At 42.0% G+C, this 18,063-nt stretch overlaps 1 protein-coding gene across 8 annotated transcripts in view; it reads left to right on the top strand.

The window, feature by feature from the left end:
• The window catches only part of LOC139542827 (E3 ubiquitin-protein ligase RAD18-like), a 90,356-nt gene that overhangs the window by 34,011 nt on the left and 38,282 nt on the right, over positions 1 to 18,063 (top strand). For 6 of the 8 annotated variants that reach the window (XM_071348746.1, XM_071348738.1, XM_071348729.1 and 3 more), the window contains 2 exons: positions 4,739 to 4,879; positions 11,395 to 11,563. In XM_071348746.1, the coding sequence (XP_071204847.1) occupies positions 4,739 to 4,879; positions 11,395 to 11,563 (310 nt within the window). Of the gene's footprint in view, positions 1 to 4,738; positions 4,880 to 11,394; positions 11,564 to 13,593; positions 13,671 to 13,843; positions 14,959 to 18,063 lie in introns of those variants that run through there. The other 2 variants (XM_071348719.1, XM_071348756.1) reach the window with 2 other exon arrangements.

Raw genomic sequence — 18,063 nt, 5'->3', positions numbered from 1 at the left:
CTGTTGTTGGCACTCCAATATGTCCCATAAACATCACAAATGGTCCTTTTGTTCGATTAATTCCGTCGATATATATCCAAAATGTCCATTTATTTGGTGCGTTTGATCCAGAAAAACACCGGTTCCAACTTCTGCAACGTGACTACAAAATATCTCAAAAGTTACCTGTAAACTTTGCCAAAATATTTCAAACTACTTTTGTAATAGAACTTTAGGTATTTTTTTACGTAAATAATCGATAAAATTGAAGACGGGATGATCTGTGTTCAATACAGGATTAAAACAAACTGTAGCTAGCTTTCTGGTCACGCGCCTCTAACAAACAGTACACTTCGAAGTGACCCTCGTTCAAGATGGCCGTACTTCTTCATTACACAAAGGAAAAAACCTCAACCAATTTCTAAAGACTGTTGACATCCAGTGGAAGCGGTAGGAACTGCAAGAAGGTCAATTAGAAATCTGGATTCCCAATGAAAACTCATTGAAAAGAGTGACCTCAAAAAAGAAAATATCTGAATGGTTTGTCCTCAGGGTTTCGCCTGCTAAATAAGTTCTGTTATACTCACAGACACGATTCAAACAGTTTTAGAAACTTCAGAGTTTTTTCTATCCAAATCTACTAATAATATGCATATCTTATCTTCTGGGGATGAGTAGCTGGCAGTTGAATTTGGGTATGCTTTTCATCCAAACGTGAAAATGCTGCCCCCTATCCTAGAGAAGTTAAAGACTATTTGCCCCTCCGCCATTAAGTAATATTTTGGAAGTTTCACCATTAAAGACATTTGTTTGATGTTGTCCATGAAAGCTGCTCTCCTGAGCTGGATCAAAGCCTGAGACAATAAGGTCAGATAAAGGTGATGATGATGATCTCTTCTTTCTTCTCTGCTATCTTTTTCTCTCTTTCTCTTTGTGCAGCTGAACGGTTGTTGTGAAATTTTATCAGTCGCGGGTGGTGACATTTGCGCAAGTTGCCCATAGAGCTGTCGTTGTGGTTGACGAACGGTTTGCCTATAAGGAGGTGACGCCATGATTGGAGCCACATCAAACATGGCATTTCCTGGAGACGATCCTTGTGCTTCTGAGGAAGATGTACTCCGCTTTAAGTCAGTTATTGGAACAATGTCACACAGATAATATTTGGAACAGATACCAGGTCTTGAGCTCATTTAGATGTAAATTACTGGTTTGATAATGATCTATATTTCTCCATGCAACTGTTTTTTCTTCATTACAGCTCAGACTCAAACTACAGCCAAGAAAGTGTTTTGGGCTGCATATGAAACTAATTTCTTTAGCTACAATACTTTGATAGCAGGTATTGCACGAATTAGCATTCATTCTTTACATAGATTGCCCCTGTCTACGAAACAAACAAGTGGTGGAAATGAATTAAATTAAACTATAATTTGCTTAATGTAATATGCAGAATGAATGTTAAATAGCTTGTCGTTATATCAAACCCAACAAATAGCCATGAGCAGGGTCTTGTATTCACATGTAAATGAGCCATGTGGTCTGGCCACGACCAGATTAGTCATGAGCAAATGAGTAATCAACCCATGGATTGTGAGCATTCACCTTGGCTCTCTGAATACTGCTCTAACTGATTGGTGTAGTTCACGGAAGTTCTATTTTTATTCCTCCCAAAATATTCAAATATTCAATGTCATCAGAACATGTCCAATAAAATGTATGTTCTTTGACCTTTATATAGTGTACTCACTCAAGACTCTTCAAGGTGGAAACCTGTCAAAGCCAAGTCACAAAGTCTGATTCAGTCACTGATCTTGTAGGCCTAATCTGAGTAAAAATAAAAATTAGTATGTCTTTTTTTTTAAATATTTATGCCTCGGAATCCAAAACGCAATGATAGCCCTATTTTGTTCTTGCTTTGTAAAGTCTGCGGATAAGCAAGCAAACCGGTGAAATGTATCAGTGTTCTGCAGCTGAATATCTCAAGTTGGTGAATCTGGCACCTTGGGTTTACTTTACAGTACATGTGCAAACAGAACAGTACTGCTGAGTTGCGGTTCGGGGAAAGGTGGCGTGAAATAGAGGGCTAATGTGGACCATGCAGCTGTAGAGCACCAGCATCCCCACAAACACACACACCTCAACTCAATTTACTGTAAACATTGGACCTGCTGGACTGTTAGGTGCCGCAAGGCTGGCCTAAGCGGCTGCAGCCAGGGTCCAGTGCTTTCAGAAAATGAGGATTTACAGTATCTACTATGTAGAATGAGAACTCATTTCTGGTCTTAGGGATTTATTTGATTGTAGATACTGGTTTTCTGTACAAGATATGATAGTGATCAGAATGAGATTCTTCTGAGTAGATTCCAGAGGATCTATCCAGATGATCTGCTGTAGTCACATAGTCAGATCATCAGAGGTGAGTGGAGGTTAGTTGTGCTCAGGCTGAGAGAACACAATGTCCTGCAGAACACGGCTATAACAGGCATGTCAGAGGAAAGGAATCTCATAATGAAATCACTTACCTACAGGCGGTTGTAATTGAATTCTGGCCCGGGTGCGTGTGTTCTGTGTGTAATCTGGACTACTTTGTGCCTAAGTTGTATTGACAGGACACATGATATGAGGAGTTTAATTTGCACAATAATAAAATAGGGCTGTACAGTGTACCTTATTTTACTACGTACCGGTATTTGACGCACAGACCGGTTTGGGTTTTACTTTGCCTTCTATAATGGTATTTCAATGTTTGGTTTGTTAAATGTGATTCGCATCTCCAGTGCGTGTAATGTCCGTTTTATACTTTTACTCCGTTTGCTACATATAGTCTTTCTCCCTCTCCTCCTGCTGCATGCCACTTCCCACACCATGCACCGACCCCTGTCACTCAAGGAAAGACCAGTTGCTCAACTTTCATGCAGTTCACTCTGCGGTCTGGTCTGCATGGTCAGATAGATGCAGAAAGATGTTGGTGACAGCGATGCTGCTTTCTACAAGCGTTCAATAACTACATTATTAGTTTATGTATCTTACTGTCTGCAAACTACTGTCTTAGGTCCAAAAGGCTTCTTAACAGCTTCTACCCCCAAGCCATAACACTCCTCAACAGCTAATCAAAGGGCTACCCAGACTATTTGCATTGCCCCTCCCCTCTTTATGCTGCTGCTACTCTCTGTTTATTATCTATGCATAGTCACTTTAACTCTACCTACATGTACATATTACCTCAATTATCTCGACTAACCGGTGCCCCCGCACATTGACTCTGTACCGGTACCCCCTGTATATAGCCTTGCTATTGTTATTTTACTCCTGCTGTTTAATTATTTGTTACTTCTTATGAAATATTTTTACTTATCTAATTTTCACTTTACACTTATTTTTCTTAACTGTAAGTAAAGGCTTGCAAGTAAGCATTTCACTGTAAGGTCTACACCTGTTGTATTCGACGCATTTGACAAATAAAATTTGATTTGATTTGCTAGTTTGTCTAATGCTAATCACTAGAATTGAGTGGGCAACGTCGATCAATGTTATCAAAACCATAGAAACTCTCTGTAGCAAAACTCCCCAATAAAAGTAGCTGGAGGCGTCTGAAAACTCTGAAAAATGCGTAACCAAGTCGCTAAATTGGCAACACTGGGAGTAGACGAAACATGAATATGTTAGCTAGCTAGCTTTTTTCGTTTGATGTTGGATTGAACAGTATAAACAATCAGAATGGAGAAAGCCCCATTGAAATCACTTATTTGTGTTGCCACCTTAGGGTCATGAACTACTCATAAAGCATATTTAGAACTTTTATTATTCAGAAACAAAAAATACTGCCAAAAAACAAATAAAATGATATTTTCGCCATATTACCCAACCCTAGAATGAAACATCTTTTCAGTCAAATCTGTAACCAGGTATAAGGTCTGAGTATAAATATTTTTAGGATAGCATGTGCTTTTTGTTTCTCTCAGATCCATTGTTTTGCAATAAAATCCCTGAAATTGCGATTTCATATGGTTTGTTTTACATTCTCTGGAGTTTGTGCTCAGTTCTATTATTGTAATATTTAATGTTTTTTTTGTCTGAATTGAACCCATCTGTTTTTGCACTCAACTTGAATACCTTCTGCTGACTTGATCCAATAGCTTTTGTCTGCCTTAATCGTGTGGTTTTCATTTGTGGTTTCACTCATGTTTTAATGAGTTTGTTTTTCCAGGAGAAACTTGTGGTTTAATTTGATTTGTTATCATTTAACTCTTTCTGTGTAGGCTGATTAGCTCTCGGAGAGGCCTTTTTATGGAGCTCACCCTCGTCTGTCTATCATATTAGTAAAACCCTTGTCTTTTTTCTTCTGCTATTTAAAACAAAAACATCCCCACAAACCTCCCATGACACACTGTCCTTTACCATCACTGCAACTGAATATAGGACTGTTCTCAACAATGTACTCAGAGAGGGGTCCTGTATTCTAACACACCAGACCTTACATTAACATTGGTTATCTTCCAGAGCGCCTGCCTCTAGTTATGATATAATAAGCAGGAGGGAGTTTGTATGATAGGTGCCTTGATGTATCTGGGTCTTAAACCACGCTTGTTTCTCCGTGTTTGGATGTGGGTTTTTGTATAAAAGGGAGTCGAACTGCAGTTCTCCCTCTATGCAACATTCAGAAACAGGATCTGTCTGCTTACGTGTGTTACTGTGTATGTGCATGTCTGATCTCTGCATGCCTTGCCTGGCTTCTTACCTCTCCTCATCTGTATTGCAGGGAAGCAGCATAACAGTGAGTTCTCCCGCCTTATAGCCCAGGTCCGTGGTCGCCTGGAAAAGACCAGGAAGAGGGAGATGAAACGGAAAGTGAGGGATGAGGGAGTAGAGGAGGACCGGAGAGCGGGCTCCAGCTCTGCAGGTACCAACGTAACCCTCATTAACATGTTGAGGGGATTAAACGAGGGTTAGCACCGTCGCCACGGAATGTCTTACAGCCCCCAGCCTCCCCAGCAGAGCTCACAGTCCATAAGCAATTTGCAAAAGGAGAGAGACGCAGGGACGGTTTCTGTATGAAGAACCTTCTCTCTATTCCTGTTCAGGGGGATTTGCTATCACAACCTTCACATCGTCACTCAGCCCCAGACCTCTGATGGCTCCTCTTCAGGTGGTCACGGTTGATCAGGGCCAGGGTTCAGCTATACACCCAGCAGCATGGCCACAAGGATGTTTTCTCCCCAAAAATGTTTTTTTTTTCTCCATTGCATCTTATGTGAATTTCCAAGATGGCGTAGCAGTTGCACGTGTGTTTGTCTTTGTCTTATCTCATGTAAATAGTCGTTTTTCCCCCCCATATATACTTTAATCTCACTTTCTATCTACAAACTTAATATACTTTCCTGCGACCCGCCTCACCCAATGTGGCACAGATCTGCTATTTTTATTCCTTATAACGGGAACCTCCATCAGGAGCTAGCCAGCTAACTAGCTACTAGCTATCATTCTTTGTTAGCCACGGCTAGCGGTCTTCACCTTTTAGCTCGGACACCAGCCAGCTTTAGCTCGGACAATACCTGCCAGTCTGCTCTGGACCATAGCTAGCTGCAATCAAATGGCTACTGTTAGCTAACGCCTCTGTCCTGAAGCAAGCACCAGTTAACCTTGGGCTAGCCTTCAGCTAGGCCCATATAACAGCTAACTTATTGGGCTACAATACCTCTTTTGCCAATTGGCCTGGACCCTTTATTGTCGACACGGAGCCCCGCCGATCCCTCACGACTGGTCTGCCGACGTAATCGTCCAATGTAGTTTCAACAGGCGTTTCCATTGCGATGTTGCCGAAGACCCATCCGCTAGCCCCGGCCCGCTAGCTTTCTGAACACCGTTGTCTCCCGCTCGCCTAGTGTAGTAGCGACTACCGAACGGCTTTCTGACTCACCTATTGCTGCTCATTGGACAAATATGATCACTCAGCAACACAGCTGATGCCTGCTGGACTATTCACTAACGCGGTACCTCTTTTTGTTTGTCTGTCGGCCCCAGCCTCGAACTCAGGTCCTGTGCGTACCTAACTGACCCTCTCTGCCCATTCATCGCCATTTACCCATTGCTGTCTTAGCTCTCCCGATCAACACCCGTGATTGCTTTATGCCGCTCTCTAATGTCAATATGCCTTGTCTACTGCTGTCTCGGTTAGTACTTTTTGTTTTATTTCACTGTAGAGCTCCCAGTCCCGCTCAACATGCCTTAGATAGCTCTTTTGTCCCACCCTCCACACATGCGGAGACCTCACCTGGCTCAACTGGTGCCCCCAGAGATGCAATCTCTCTCATCATCACTCAATGCCGAGGTTTAGCTCCACTGTACACACACCCTACCATACCTTCGTCTGTACATTATGCCCATCTATTCTACCACACCCATAAATCTGCTACTTGTATTCTCTGTTCCCAGCGCACTAGACGACCAGTTCTTATAGTCTTTAGCCATACCCTTATCCAACTCCTCCTCTGTTCCTCTGGTGATGTAGAGGTTAACCCAGGCCCTGTAGCCCCCAGTACCACACCTATTCCCCAGGTGCTCTCATTTGTTGACTTCTGTAACCGTAAAAGCCTTGGTTTCATGCATGTTAACTTCTCTTCGCTACGGATCCCTTTTACGGGATCATTTTCCTAAACAACCGCTGAATTGCAGGGCGCAAAATATTACAAAAAATATTTATAATCATGCAATCACAAGTGAAATATACCAAAACACAGCTTAGCTTGTTGTTAATCCACCTATCGTGTCAGATTTTGAAAATATGCTTTGCAACGAAAGCAATCTAAGCTTTTGTGAGTGTATCAATCAATGCTAGAACAGTTAGCCTTATATTAGCTTGGTCACGAAAGTCAGAAAAGCAATAAAATTAATCGCTTACCTTTGATAATCTTCGGATGTTTGCACTCACGAGACTCCCAGTTACACAACAAATGTTCTTTTTGTTCGATAAATATTACTTTTATAACAAAAAAAATCTGGGTTAGATTTTCTCAGGGTTTTGCCTGTAGAATCAGTTTTGTTATACTCACAGACAATATTTTGACAGTTTTGGAAACTTTGGAGTGTTTCTATCCTAATCTGTAAATTATATGCATTATATGCAATCAAATCACATACAGTGGGGCAAAAAAGTATTTAGTCAGCCACCAGTTGTGCAAGTTTTCCCACTTAAAAATATGAGAGAGGCCTGTAATTTTCATCATAGGTACACTTCAACTATGACAGACAAAATGAGAAAAAAAATCCAGAAAATCACATTGTAGGATTTTTAATGAATTTATTTGCAAATTATGGTGGAAAATAAGTATTTGGTCAATAACAAAAGTTTATCTCAATACTTTGTTATATACCCTTTGTTGGCAATGACAGAGGTCAAACGTTTTCTGTAAGTCTTCACAAGGTTTTCACACACTGTTGCTGGTATTTTGGCCCATAGTTGTCTGTCATAGTTGAAGTGTACCTATGATGAAAATTACAGGCCTCTCTCATCTTTTTAAGTGGGAGAACTTGCACAATTGGTGGCTGACTAAATACTTTTTTGCCCCACTGTATGTGATTTGATTGCCCCCCCATTTGTCTTCTGAGTTCGTTCTGTTAGGTAACCTAAACTGGGATATGCTTAACACCCCGGCCGTCCTACAATCTAAGCTAGATGCCCTCAATCTCACACAAATTATCAAGGAACCTACCAGGTACAACTCTAAATCCGTAAACACGGGCACCCTCATAGATATCATCCTGACCAACTTGCCCTCCTAATATACCTCTGCTGTCTTCGACCAGGATCTGAGCGATCACTGCCTCATTGCCTGCATCCGTAATGGGTCCATGGTCAAACGACCACCCCTCATCACTGTCAAACGCTCCCTAAAACACTTCAGCGAGCAGGCCTTTCTAATCGACCTGGCCCGGGTATCCTGGAAGGATGTTGACCTCATCCCGTCATTAGAGGATGCCTGTTTGCTCTTCAAACGTGCTTTCCTCTCCATCTTAAATAAGCGCCCCATTCAAAAAATGTAGAACTGAGAACAGATTTAGTCCTTGGTTCACTCCAGACTTGACTGCCCTTGACCAGCACAAAACATCTTGTGGTGTACTGCATTAGCATCGAATAGCCCCCGCGATATGCAACTTTTCCGGGAAGTTAGGAACCAATATACACAGTCAGTTAGGAAAGCAAAGGCTAGCTGTTTCAAACAGAAATTTGCATCCTGTAGCACAAATTCCAAAAGGTTTTGGGACACTCTAAAGTCCATGGAGAATAAGAACACCTCCTCCCAGCTGCACACTACACTGAGGCTAGGAAACACTTTCACCACCGATAAATCTACGGAAATCTAGAATTTCATTAAGCATTTTTCTACGGCTGTCCATGCTTTCCACCTGGCTACCCCTACCCCAGCCAACAGCTCTGCACCCCCCGCAGCAACTTGCCCAAGCCCCCCCCCCCCCCCCCCCGCTTCTCCTTCACCCAAATCCAGATAGCTTATGTTCTGAAAGAACTGCAAAATCTGGACCCTACAAATCAGCTGGGCTAGACAATCTGGACCCTCTCTTTCTAAAATTATCCGCTGCAATTGTTGCAACCCCTATTACTAGCCTGTTCAAACTCTCTTTTGTTTTGTCTGAGATCCCTAAAGATTGGAAAGCTGCCGCGGTCATCCCCATCTTCAAAGGGGTAGACACTAGACCCAAACTGTTACAGACCCATATCTATACTGCCCTGCCTTTCTAAAATCTTCGAAAGCCAAGTTAACAAACAGATCACTGACCATTTCAAATCCCACTGTACCTTCTCCGCAATCTGGTTTCCGAGCTTGTCATGGGTGCACCTCAGCCACGCTCAAGGTCCTAAACGATATCATAACCGCCATCGATAAAAGACAGTACTGTGCAGCCGTCTTCATCGACCTGGCCAAGGCTTTCGACTCTGTCAATCACCACATTCTTATCGGCAGACTCAATAGCCTTGGTTTCTCAAATGACTGCCTCGCCTGGTTCACCGACTACTTCTCTGATAGAGTTCAGTGTGTCAAATCGGAGGGCTTGTTGTCCGGACCTCTGGCAGTCTCTATGGGGTGCCACAGGGTCCAATTCTTGGGCTGATTCTTTTATCTGTATATATCAATGATGTTTCTCTTGCTGCTGGTGATTCTTTGATCCACCTCTACGCAGACGACACCATTCTGTATACTTCTGGCCCTTCTTTGGACACTGTGTTAACAAACCTCCCAACGAGCTTCAATGCCATACAACACTCCTTCCGTGGCCTCCAACTGCTCTTAAATGCTAGTAAAACTAAATGCATGCTCTTCAACCGATCGCTGCCCGCACCCGCCCTGCAAATACCTAGGTGTCTGGTTAGACTGTAAACTCTCCTTCCAGACTCACATTAAGCATCTCCAATCCAAAATTAAATCTAGAATTCGCTTCCTATTTCGTAACAAAGCCTCCTTCACTCATGCTACTAAACATACCCTTGTAAAACTGACTATCCTACCGATCCTTGACTTCGGCGATGTCATTTACAAAATAGCCTCCAACACTCTACTCAGCAAATTGGATGTAGTCTATCACAGTGCCATTCGTTTTATCACCAAAGCCCCATTTACTACCCACCATCGCGACATGTATGCTCTCGTTGGCTGGCCCTCGCTTCATATTCGTTGCCAAACCCACTGTCTCCAGGTCATCTATAAATCTTTGCTAGGTAAAGCCCCGCCTAATCTCAGCTCACTGGTCACCATAGCAACACCCACCCGTAGCACACGTTCCAGCAGGTATATTTCACTGGTCATCCCCAAAGCCAACACCTCTTTGGCCGCCTTTCCTTCCAGTTCTCTGCTGCCAATGACTGGAACGAATTGCAAAAATCCCTGAAGCTGGAGACTTGTATCGCCCTCACTAACTTTAAGCATCAGCTGTCAGAGCAGCTTACCGATCACTGCACATGTACACAGCCCATCTGTAAATAGCCCACCCAACTACCTCATCCCCATATTGTTTTTATTTTTGCTGTTTAGCACCACAGTATCCCTACTTTATCATCATCATCTTCACATCTATCATTCCAGTTTTAATGCTAAATTGAAATTATTTTGCCACTGTCTATTTATTGCCTTACCTCCCTAATCTTACTACATTTGCACACACTGTATATAGATTTTTCTATTGTGTTATTGACTGTACGTTTGTTTATCCCATGTGTAACTCTGTTGTTGTTTTTGTCGAACTGCTTTGCTTTATCTTGGCCAGGTCGCAGTTGTAAATGAGAACTTGTTCTCAACTGGCCTACCTGGTTAAATAAAGGCGAAATAAAAAAAATGTGGAGACAGCTTATTTGAACCCTTTCATATTGGCTCTGATATGTGTTCTGTTATAGTGTTGTTTCAATGTGGGCATTAAGGTGTCTGCATGCTTCCCAGCCAAAAGTTAGATGCATGAACTCTATAGTGAAAGTCAATATACACATTATTACCTATGCATGTGTGGTTTGTCTTTGGCACGTCAGCCAAAAAAGATACACATGTATTGCATAAAACGTGGAAGCATACTGCCATAACTTGTCGCATAAGTTATTATGTATATATTTTTTGGCTAACATGCAACACACCCACGAGCTCTTTTGGGATTCAGTGTGTTGAATGTCTTGGAAAAGGTCACACTTGTAGTCTACTGAAAGCAATGGCTGCCAACAAAATGACGGAGCCTATTTATTTTCGATAAATGGAAAGATCTAGTATCAAAGTGAGTGAAGCTAGAGCAGTTCGGTGATCAGTGTGTGAACATTAAGTTGGGGAAGCTTAACAGTATGCTAATTATTGGGGATATTGCAGCGCAATTGACCAATCGAGGTATGCTATAGCTTCCAGCCCGTGCTGTATTGGCTGTTAGTACCTAGCACTACCTAGCATTCTGTTTGCTTTCATCTTGAAAAAAAACAACCACATGGTGTTTTAACTGTCGACAAATCAAGCGTTTCATTGCTTTACATGGAATTTCTCCGTCACAGAACGAAACGTCAGTATGTGCAGAGGTAATCATATTTATAATGCATAGAATAACATTAACTGCTGGTCATATATTTTGCCCACCGCCTAGAAGACACAGTGGTTTGTTTGTGGTTAAAGGCATTTTGAACATTACATTGGGGAAATATCTAAGATATAAGATAGAAATTGACATGGATGACTTTAGCATCTATCATGCAGCCTGCTCACACATCATGTGTACAACATTAAAACAGGACAGATCCAGATTAAAAGACATGGTTGTCAAGGACAGTTTCTCAACATAGATTCTTGACAGCTCATTTTCACCAATGATTGATTTTCTACCAGTTCTTTATGACATGATCATGAGTACTGTCCATGTTCTTTTCCCTCCTTTCTGTAGATAAAGCAGCAGAACAGGAACAGAGGGATCCCAGTCCCAGTGACTCAGAGGCCTTCTGCATATTGATGACATCACCAGTGCAGGAGCCCTCTGAGGAGCAGCAGCAGCCTTCTGTTGTAGAGGTCATTTCCAGGTCACCCAGCTGTCTCAGTGACGTGTCCATCAGCAGGTGAGCGAGCCCAGGAGACGGCAGAATTGATTAGGGTGAAGTTGCCCCTAGACACTGATCTTGGGTCCGTTGTGCATTTTACCCACTAATGGTTAAGGTTAGGATTGGGGAAGGGTATTCTTGATCTGATTCGAGATCTGTACCTTGGGGGAGCTTCACCCCAAGCCAGCTGAATAGCTGATTCTCCACTCCTCAACAAGCAGACATTTGACTTGTCTTCTCGGGGTTTCAATGCTTCACAGCTCTCAAAACAGGAGAGCTGTTGTGTGTGTGTGTGTGTGTGTGTGTGTGTGTGTGTGTGTGTGTGTGTGTGTGTGTGTGTGTGTGTGTGTGTGTGTGTGTGTGTGTGTGTGTGTGTGTGTGTGTGTGTGTGTGTGTGTGTAGTATTACTGAGGAACTCTGTGTGAAACTAAAGTGGGACTCTCAGCGGGAGTATTGAGTTGGTTCTGACTCACAGCTCGTTGCGGGCCTCTGGAAAGAGTTCTATCAGCATTCATACCCCTACAGCCTGCCTGCACTTCAGAATAGTTTAAATTGCCTTTTCTTTAGAAAGACACCGCAAGGTTGGCTAGTTGAAGACCAAAGTTACGTGTTGAACATAACACTCTAAATCAGTCACAGATACCTAACAGTACCTAGCTCTTATCAAAACAGGGTTGGGACAAGTTACTAATGTCAACTGATCAAAGAAAAAAAAACTCAATGGAAGATTTCTATTTTTACAGAGATTGATATATTAAATATTTTGATATACAGTATTGGAACAATATACATTATTGTTTTGAAAATATATTTTTTCAAGGAAGCTGGTCGTGAGCCAGGAAGCTGTTAATAGAACATGTGCTGCTTTTGTCTGGAATATCGACCTGGACCCCAAAGGATGCAGATTCGTAGAGCCATCAGCTACAGAATGTAATTAATAGTGTGCTCCCTTGTTCAGAGTGTCAGACCTGTGTATGCTGTGTGCCAGAGGGCCTTATCAAATAAGCACTATGAGATGTCCAGACTCCCACCACAATTTAGAGCTCTATACAGCAATTTTTTATTTTTTTGGCAGAGGCTGATGTTCCATTGATCTGCTCCTATTCATATGAGGCCCTAGAGCTTCACGCAAATATGCTTTTCTGTCGCCCCACATTCTGCCTGTATGGAGCTGGAAGTGTGTCTGTGTGAAATCTGGCAGGTGTGATGATTAATTATAACCCTGTGTGTGTGTGTGTGTGTGTGTGTGTGTGTGTGTGTGTGTGTGTGTGTGTGTGTGTGTGTGTGTGTGTGTGTGTGTGTGTGTGTGTGTGTGTGTGTGTGTGTGTGTGTGTGTGTGTGTGTGTGTGTGTGTGTGTGTGTGTGTGTGTGTGTGTGTGTGTGTGTGTGCGCACATCACCTGCCTCTGATAAAGCCACCGCCTGGCTCGGCTTCCAGCTGGGGACTCGGACACCTGACAATGCTCTGAACCACACCACTTAAATTGCCTCTTAGCCAGCGCTATCATCAGAGCAGCACTTGGTCAGACCTCTCTCCCACTCCCCCCAGTAATGAGCCAGTTAGTCAGTCAGACGGAGAGCTGCTCCACGCTCCAGCAGCCTGCTCTAATAGCTAACAGCCAGGCATTAGCCCCACCAGTTGCTACGGCCCACCTATCTACCTAATTCTTTATGCAGATAGATATTTCATTAGTCTTCCCCTGGAGGGGCACCAAGAGGAGTGCTCTCACCTTCCAGAGGCAATTTACTCTCTGTTTGTCCGCATTAAGGCATGTAAATGTCTTGTAAAAGTGTTTTATTAGGACTTCCATGGAGATATTAACAAATATTGGCTTCCTCTTTCAGAAAAGGCTCGCTAAAAATCGATTGCATATATCCTTCTCATCCTTTATCCATCCCATCCAGGGTTTACATGGTCTTTCTGGTGAGAGTCAGCCATTACTGAATAATCCTCACAGCTGCTGGAGCAGATTCATTTTTTGGTCATCAAATAGAAATCGAATTTATTCCTGTTTCCATCCATATGATTATAATGCTACCGTTTTTCAGTCCTGCTTCCGGAGGTCACCTTGTGATCCTGTGTGAGTGTGAGCCCCAGACTGAGCAGAGGGAGATGAGGCCTCCAGGTTTGTGCCATCTCTTCTGTCTGTACACTCATTACTCACCTGTCAGCGCCTATTAGAGCTCTCTTTATGTGGTAGGCTGTCATGTTACTGTTAGGAGATAACACAAAAATGCATCAGCTTTTTTACCCAATGGTGTAATAATTAGGCTATTCTGTTTGCTCCCTGTTCCACAGTCGAGAACTTCAAAGGGACTATACAGCCCTCAAAGACCATCTTTGGGAGAGGAGCTCTTCACACAGTGATCATTTTTTAAAATCTTTGTCCAGGCAAAGTGATGAAAAGCTCTTTAATTAATTCAACTTGCATAGAGGGGTGTTGTTGAAGAATCCTGAGAAGTTTTGCTGCACTCTCCACAGGTATTTAGAGCATCTCTGAAGAGAACATTTAATGCTGTCTTCTAATCTTACGTAAGTGAAAGGCCAGCCGTATGGAGGTACATACTATAAGCAGGTCCTTGTTTGGTTTTGATTTCATGTTTAGGAGAGAAACATTACTTCCAGCGTTCTGCTCATTATGGGATAAATCAGGGCTGCTCAACGCAGGTGTTCAGGATAGATTGACCCAATGTGTTTGCCTTTTTGTGGTTCTCCGGTTGTTCTTTCTGGTGAATCTCTTTCCTTCTGCACACTATGGCAGTTTCTTCAGCCTCCATTTGCGTTATTGATTTTATTTTGACATGTATTGATTTACTTTCAAGAGAAGAGAATAATATAAAGGAAAATGTTGCAAAAATAATACTGAAATAGTGAGTAGGCTACATACATTATATTTGTATTGTGATAAGGCTACATGAAGAACTTACAAACTTCACTTTCAAAAAGGCCGACTTAGGGCTGAAATCATTTTAACTTAAATAGCCATCTTAAGCTTAGACAAAGTACTACAAAGTACTAGTAAATACGTTTTTTTCCCTGTTGAATACATTTGCTAACATTTCTAAAAACCTGTTTTCGCTTTGTCATTATGGGGTATTGTGTGTAGATAGATTATTTTATCCATTTTAGAATAAGGCTGTAACGTAACAACATGTACAAAAAAGTCAAGGGGTCTGAATGCTTTCCGGAAGCACTGTAGATGAAGCCAAGGAGTGCAGCATGGGCAACACAATGTACGACAAGGATGTACTTTTCTGATCAATTTCTCTTCAGTATAAAGATGAAACTGAACAAGTGAGTAAAAGTTATGCAACGTCAAATTAGCTAGTCGTCTTTGAATTAGGCTATTAAAAGGTGTTAACACCTCCCATCCCTGTATATCGACTCATTAATTTAATGGACTCAGGGGCTGTGTAGTTTTTACAAAGCGAGAGTTAATCCCCTGATAGTGTTTTATTAGCAGTCAGAAGTTTGCTAGAGGTTCCTCTCTGTTTATTTTGTTCATTTTCCCCTGGCCAGGAAGTATTCACGCTGGGCTTTTCATTATTAATATTAATAGCCTTCCAATGAAAAGAACCAGCTTCAAAGAGGCCTGGTTTAATCCATGTAGATGGGTTCCTTGTCCTGGGTTGTCCTTACCTGGCTCCCAGGCCCTCCGTGGCCCCAAGACACTGATCTCAGGGGATTCAAGCCAAATCGGGTCATATTTGATTATGCCTGGCACCACACACACTTACCATTCCTCTGTTCCACAGCCAAGGTTGACCCATCCTTTCAGCTACTATTTTTGGATAAAGGACTCAGGTAACCTCACATCATCCCGGCTTTTGTATTTCATCCAGGCCAAAATTAGCTGCTTGATATGATGACCATGGGATATGCCAAGTAAGGGATTTATTTAAAAACCCCATGCAATGCGATGGCACAGTTAGGGCTGGCACAATTACCGTATAACCGTGTAACCAACAGTTAACCAACAGTTATGAATGAATTACTGTCATGAAAATAAAATAACCCGCATAAAAAAAAATGCAATGGCTGCCTGGTAGTGTGACGCAATAATTTAAATTAATGGGTTACACTTCCTGCGTTTACTTCCTGCAATGCTTCTCGCAATTTATCACCAGCAGAGAGAAAAGGCTAAGCGGGAGGGTGGTTTACTCCGAATTTTGGTTTGTAGGTCAACGAGTATGGTTACATGCACACAATAATACAATTGTTGTGAATAGTCAGATAAATATAGTGGCTTGTGAAAGTATTCACCCGCCCTTGGCATTTTTCCTATTTTGTTGCCTTACAACCTGGAATTAAAATTGATTTTTGGGGGGTTTGTATCATTTGATTTACACAACATGCCTACCACTTTGAAGATGCACATTTTTTATACAAAAAACTGAACTTGAGCGTAACTATTCACCCCCCCCCAAAGTCAATACTTTGTAGAGCCACCTTTTGCAGCAATTACAGCTGCAAGTCTCTTGGGGTATGTCTCTGTAAGCTTGGCACATCTAGCCACTGGGATTTTTGCCCATTCCTCAAGGCAAAACTGCTCTAGCTCCTTCAAGTTGGATGGGTTTCGCTGGTGTACAGCAATCTTTAAGTCATACCACAGATTCTCAATTGGATTGAGGTCTGAGCTTTGACTAGGCCATTCCAAGACATTTAAATGTTTCCCCTTAAACCACTCGAGTGTCGCTTTAGCAGTATGCTTAGGGTCATTGTCCTGCTGGAAGGTGAACCTCTGTCCCAGTCTCAACTCTGTGGAAAACTGATACAAGTCTCCCTCAAGAATTTCCCTGTATTTAGCGCCATCCATCATTCTTTCAGTTCTGACCAGTTTCTCAGTCCCTGCCGATGAAAAACATTCCTGCAGCATGATGCTGCCAACACCATGCTTCACTTTGGGGATGGTGTTCTCAGGGTGATGGGAAGTATTGGGTTTGCACCAGACATAGCGTTTTCCTTGATGGCCAAAAAACAAAAATTGTCTCATCTGACCAGACTACCTTCTTCCATATATTTGGGGAGTCTCCCACATGCCTTTTGGCGAACACCAAACGTGTTTGGTTATTTTTTTCTTTAAGCAATGGCTTTTTTCTGCCCACTCTTCTGTAAAGCCCAGCTCCTTGGAGTGTACTGCTGAAAGTGGTCCTATGGACAGATATTCCAATCTCCGCTGTGGAGCTTTGCAGCTCCTTCAGGGATATCTTTGTTCTCTTTGTTGCCTCTCTGATTAATGCCCTCCTTGCCTGGTCCGTGAGTTTTGGTGGGCGGCCCTCTCTAGGCAGGTTTGTTGTGGTGCCATATTCTTTCCATTTTTTAATAATGGATTTAATGGTACTCCGTGGGATGTTCAACGTTTCTGATATTTTTCTATAACCCAACCCTGATCTGTACTCCTCCACAACTTTGACCCTGACCTGTTTTAAGAGCTCTTTGGTCTTCATGGTGCCGCTTGCTTTGTGGTGTTGCAGACTCTGGGGCCTTTCAGAACAGGTGGGGTGGCAGGTAGCCTAGTGGTTAGAGCGTTGGACTAGTAACCACAATATCGAATCCCCGAGCTGACGAGATAAAACTGTCGTTCTGCCTCTGAACATGGCAGTTAACCCACTGTTCCTAGGCCGTCATTGAAAATAAGAATTTGTTCTTAACTGACTTGCCTAGTTAAATAAAGGTAAAAGAAAAAAAAGTGTATATACAGTTGAAGTTGGAAGTTTACATACACCTTAGCCAAATACATTTAAACTCAGTTTTTCACAATTCCTGACATTTAATCATAGTAAAATGCCCTGTCTTAGGTCAGTTAGGATCACCACTTTTTTTAAGAATATGAAATGTCAGAATAATAGGGATTTATTCAGCTTTTATTTCTTTCATCACATTCCCAGTGGTCAGAAGTTTACATACACTCAATTAGTATTTGGTAGCATTGCATTTAAATTGTTTAACTTGGGTCAAACGTTTCGGGTAGCCTTCCGCGAGCTTCATCAATTTGGACTATTTTGTGTATGTCCATTACATGAAATCCAAATAAAAATATATTTAAATTACATTCTGTAATGCAACAAAATAGAAAAAACACCAATTGGGATGAATACGTTTGCAAGGCACTGTATAATAGTTTGATTTTCAACGTTTACATACATTGCAAGAAGAACGATTTCCCTAATAATAATTTTGACATATACTGCATTTATCGAATGTGTCTATCACCAATCGAAATAAACGTTCTACCACAGCGACCATGTTATTTTTTGTGAACCCTATTTGATTTGGAGTTGGGACATTTAAACTATTTCAAAATAAAATTTGAACTCTCTTCACTCGTGCAAAAGAACAATGCTAGCACATGTGCAGATCAAATACACCACTGTAACTCTGATTAAGGTGTTTGTTTACATGTCCTAATAATTTGAATTATTGCTCAGATTTAATCGGCATATACTTACCTGATTATGACCTTAAGATAAGCAGAGTAAGGTGTTTACATGACTGATGCCATACTTGGCTTTCTTCCA

This window comes from Salvelinus alpinus, chromosome 2 (assembly GCF_045679555.1).
Source record: "Salvelinus alpinus chromosome 2, SLU_Salpinus.1, whole genome shotgun sequence".
In the NCBI taxonomy this organism is placed as follows: domain Eukaryota; kingdom Metazoa; phylum Chordata; class Actinopteri; order Salmoniformes; family Salmonidae; genus Salvelinus; species Salvelinus alpinus.
Note: the sequence above shows the minus strand (reverse complement) of the source record. Positions and strands in the feature narration are given on the sequence as shown.